At 51.3% G+C, this 4,599-nt stretch overlaps 1 protein-coding gene across 2 annotated transcripts in view; it reads right to left on the bottom strand.

Annotated features, from left to right (window-relative positions):
- Window positions 1-4,599, bottom strand: part of LOC101642974 (cadherin-13) — a 349,021-nt gene that overhangs the window by 27,754 nt on the left and 316,668 nt on the right. For both annotated transcript variants that reach the window (XM_045293862.1, XM_030886548.2), the window contains exon 6: window positions 521-663. In XM_045293862.1, coding sequence (XP_045149797.1) covers window positions 521-663 — 143 coding nt within the window. The remainder of the gene's footprint in view (window positions 1-520; window positions 664-4,599) is intronic.

The raw sequence follows: 4,599 nt of genomic DNA, 5'->3' as shown, positions 1-4,599 counted from the left end.
TCTCTCTCTCTCTCTCTCTCTCTCTCTCGCCCATCCTCTCCTCTGGTCTCGAAGAAGCAGCTGCTAGATCTGCTAGATGAGTGTATGATAGAGAAGGGGGCTTCAACAATTGTGTGGGTAAACGGCATTTAAAGACAATAGAACTTCCTCATGAACTTTGCGCAGGCCCTCGGAGGGACAGTCCACTTGTGGGGATCAGCAGGACCCTCTGGAACGCTCCTTCACTTGGATTCAGTTAAAAAATAGCTGCTTTTGTTGAGCAGGACACCACTCTGAGATGAAAGATATCAGTATAGCCCTTTCTTTCCTGGTGTCCAACTGCTTGAACCCTAACTGGGGAGCGACTCGCCTTCCCAGTAAGAGCCATGGCCTCCAAGACCTGTGGCTATGACCGATCACGTGCGTGTCTCCACCTTTGTCTAACGGCCCCGAGCATTCGTGTTCTTTACAAGACTCCCAGGCGGTGTCTCAGAAGACCTGGAAGGGTCCACGCTTGGTGGTGGGTTTCTCAGTTACTCACCGCTGTCAATGGCCAGGAAGAGGGCAGTGTAGACGCTGTTGTGGACAAACGGGGACTCACGGTCCAGCACTGCCGAGGTGTCCACCGACCCATTGATGGGGTTGATATTCAGCCAGCCGGCTGGGTCCTTGTAGATAGAATATCTGCAACGACAAAACGCCACGGCCGTCAGGCCACATTCACAGGAAACCCATGACGTGTTGAGGGGCCCCTGGGCATCCGCGGAGCGTCCACCTCTGCAGCCCCATCTCGAAAACCCTGAATCACGGGCCTCATGACGCAGACTCACGGTTCTCACTCAGAATCCCACGCCTCAGACAGAGCCATTGACTGAGCATGCCTGCAAGCTCTGGGGCCCAGGGACACCGCATCCCACGTAATACAAAGTGAGGGCTGGAGGGTGGTCCGGTGCGAAGGTTACGTTCTTGGATTCTAACAGAAGAGTTGGTAGTTGATATCCACCCAGAGATGTCTCAGAAGAAAGGCTTGGCTGTTTCTGAAAAAAATCAGCCTCTAAAATCTCCGATGGCAGAGAAATTCAAGGCCTGTGTGGAGATGGAAGGCCCAGGGCTCAGCCAAGATAATAGAAATGGAGCAGGACTGAATCATGTTTACACATAAGGTTGCCAGGAGTGGAAACCACTTGACAGCAGGTAGCAGTACTGACAAGCAAAGTGTTATCAGAACTCAAAGGACCAACGGCCCATAGGACTACAGCCTCCTCTAGCCTGCGACCAGAAGAACTAGATGGTGTCCAGCTACCTCTTCAGACCCCTCTGACCAAGACCAGAGCAGAAGAGCTCAGATACAATTGATTACAACAAAACCAAAGAACAAAATTCAAAGCAAGACAAACACAAATGGCCTGATGGGAAAGAGACTGAGGAACCTCTGAGATCATTGCTCTGAGAAAACTGTCTTCCTTGAGACAGACATTTCTGAAGGCCACCTTTCAGCCAAGTCATAGGCGAGACTATAATACAAATACCATGCGGAATGCCTTCTTCCAGTAACCAATGAGAAACCAGCATTTGCCCCAAAGCTAAGATGAGCAGACAGGGAAGGTAGTATGGAAATGGGAGACCTGAGTAGGAAATGAGGAGGGTGCTGACACACCGTGGGGATTGTGGCCAATGTCAGGGAACAACCTGTGTAGGAGAGGTCGAGTGGGAAAACGGATTTGCTATGCAAACATTCACAGAAAGCACAATGAGATGTTCAACACCCAACCCAACCCTACAGAGCACAGTTCTAGTGGGACACATGGGGAGCTACCGTAGATTGGAACTGACTCAAATATATTGACTTGTTCCCTTTTGTTTTCAGGGCTGGTGGGAGACACAGATGGCACAGAACGGTGGGTGTGACCCCTCCCCCCACTGCTCACACCACCAGAAAACTGGGGACCAGCTCAAACCACTCACCAACCTCCCCTTTCGCCTCCTGGAGGCTGAATACCGCTGTTCACGAACCTCAGCCGGACATGTTCGGTACCTCGCTCTCCGACATTTCCAAAGCTGTATCTTTCATAACCCTCTCGATGTAAAAATACCAGGGCACAAGATGTTCTCTGTGCTCTGGGCCTGCAACATGCATATATATGCCTTATTAAATTGGAATTTCCAGGCAATTGATCTATAATGTGAACTTTACTTGTTATGGAGAGGAAAATCAAATTAAAACCAGAGCTCATGGCAGGCTGCAGGGGAGCTTCGCAGGGGCTGTCAGCTTCAAGGCTCCAGGGCAGCTTGCTCAGCAGGTCCAGGGTCATGAGCAGTGCGGAGGGCTGGATAGGGATGGTAGCATCCAACTTCGGCTCAGGTCCTGCATCCGCCTGGGAAGGAAGCTGCCAGGCAAGAGGACAGGGCCGGTGGGACTCACCATGGGACTCACCCTAACCAGCACTGTCTGCACATAGTGTAGGCTTGGGGATGGAAAGTCTTTTGAAATCCAAAGGCCAGTCTTGCCCGTAGAGCTTTCTGGAGCTGCAGCCTCAGACCTGGCCGTGGAACTGCTGGACTGGAAGAAATGCTCTACTCACCTTTGTTGTTGTTCTTGCGAGGTGCCTGTAAGTTGATCCGGACTCCTCGTGACCCTGCCTACACCTGAACGCAACGCTGGTCCTGCACCGTGGAAGCCCACTAGTCCAGTCATTGTGCCAATCCATCTCATTGAAGTCTTCCTAGTTTTTTTGCCGGCCCTCTGCTTTACTGAGCATGATGTCCTTCTCTAGGCTCTGGTCCCTCCTGATGGCCTGTCCAAAGCACGTGAGCCACGTCTTTCCAACCTCCTTTGTAAGGAGCCTTCCAACACGGATTTGTTTGTTCTTCTGGAAGTCCGTGGTGTAAGCAGTATTCCTCACCATCACCACAACTCAAAGCCGTTTGCTCTTCTTCGGTCCTTCTTATTCGCTGTCCGGCTTTGGTCTGCATATGAGACGACCGAAGGCCAATGGCTTGAGTCAGAAGCCCTTGAGTCCTCAAGGTGACCTTTACTTTGAGGTGCCGTCTAGACTGTAGGCTGTCGTATAGTAGGTCTCCAGCAGTACAGTAAGTATAGTAGGTCTTCATCAGCCATTGTTCCAAGTCTCCTTCACTGTCAGCAAGCAAACTGCTGAAAGTGTGCCTACTCAGTAGGACACTAATGAGCCTTCATCCAATCCGGACCCTATTTTCCTCTTCTGGTCCAGCTTCTGGGAACATCTGTTTAGCCTAGAGATTGAACAAGAATGGGGCAAGGATACAGCCCTGGCATACACCTTTCCTGATTCTAAACTGTGCATTAACCTCTTGTGCTGTTGGTTCATGTCCAGGTTCCTCGTGAATGCGCATTCCTTGTGACATTATCCACAATTTGTTCTGATCCACACAATCGAATGCTTCCGCATCGTCAGACACCAACGAGGGTCTTCCTAGCGTTCTCTGTTTCCGTCCACCTGCCATCAGCAAGGCCATCCCTCCTTCCATGTGCCCTGCTGAATCTGCTCGGGTTTCTGGCAGCTCCCGTCGATGTACTGCCGCAACCATTTCGGGATGAGCTTCAGCATAATTTTACTTGCAAGTGATATTTACGGTGCTGTTTGGTAATTTCTGTATTCCATTCTCCTGGGAGGAAGAGTCAGCTTTAGACTTCATGTATCTCCTGTGTCTTCAACATCCTTTCCATCAATCCCACAGACCACATCGCCAAGTCCTTGTTGCAGACCTCCTGCCGGCATGTGCCTGGTGGGCACGCTGGGAGATGACTTCGGCCCCACTCACTTTTGACCAGGGACACACTGATGCTTGTGTGCACTGCAGAGAGCTCAGATAACACAGCGAAGAAAGTTTGCACCACTGCATGCAGCTGGAGAGAGAGGTGAGTACAGTCCTGGTGCAGAAGCTTGTAGTCCACGTGTGAGAAGACAGGAGCACACCCCAGCTCGTTTCTTCCGGCCCCTGTTGCTCGCCCGCTGGCTGTGAGTCAATATTTAGGGAGCGTCCGCTACAAGCCAGGCACCGGGCTTGGTGCTGGAGCTACAGTGGGAACACCCCCGGCTTCCTTGGAACTTAAACTTCAGCAGGAGAGATGGGTTATTAATAAGTCGTTATACAAATGGTGATTTAATTACCCTGGCGACGAGAGCCTGGAAGGCTGTGTCTAGTACCTATAAATCACGAACTGCCCAAGTTGTGCTTTGTTCCAGCGTTGACTCTCTGTTGTGTTATCTGGGCCTGGAAGCAGATATTTGCCGATCCCCTCTTGGGTCCCTGCGGATGCTCTCCCCTCGTTTTACAGAGGAGGAAACACAGAGGGCCCCAGTGGCCTTATAGCTTGCCCAAGTCACACAACGTGGATGTTGCAGAACGGTGTTGCCATTGTAGACCCTCTTTTGCCCAAATATGCTCTGTCTGTCTCTTTTTTTCTGTTTACCTTTGGGAATTGGGCAGGAGAGCCCTGGTGGTGCTGCGATTAAGTGCTCGGCACAACCCAGAAGGGTAGGGATCCAACCCCCCCCTGCCATTCTTGGGAAGAAAGCTGAGTCTGTCTGTTTCCACAAAAGATGACTGCCTGGGAAGACTGACAGGGCAGCCCCCCCC

The sequence above is a fragment of the Echinops telfairi genome, unplaced genomic scaffold (genome assembly GCF_000313985.2).
Source record: "Echinops telfairi isolate 266 unplaced genomic scaffold, ASM31398v2 ScPeMD7_2291;HRSCAF=2852, whole genome shotgun sequence".
NCBI lineage: Eukaryota > Metazoa > Chordata > Mammalia > Afrosoricida > Tenrecidae > Echinops > Echinops telfairi.
Note: the sequence above shows the minus strand (reverse complement) of the source record. Positions and strands in the feature narration are given on the sequence as shown.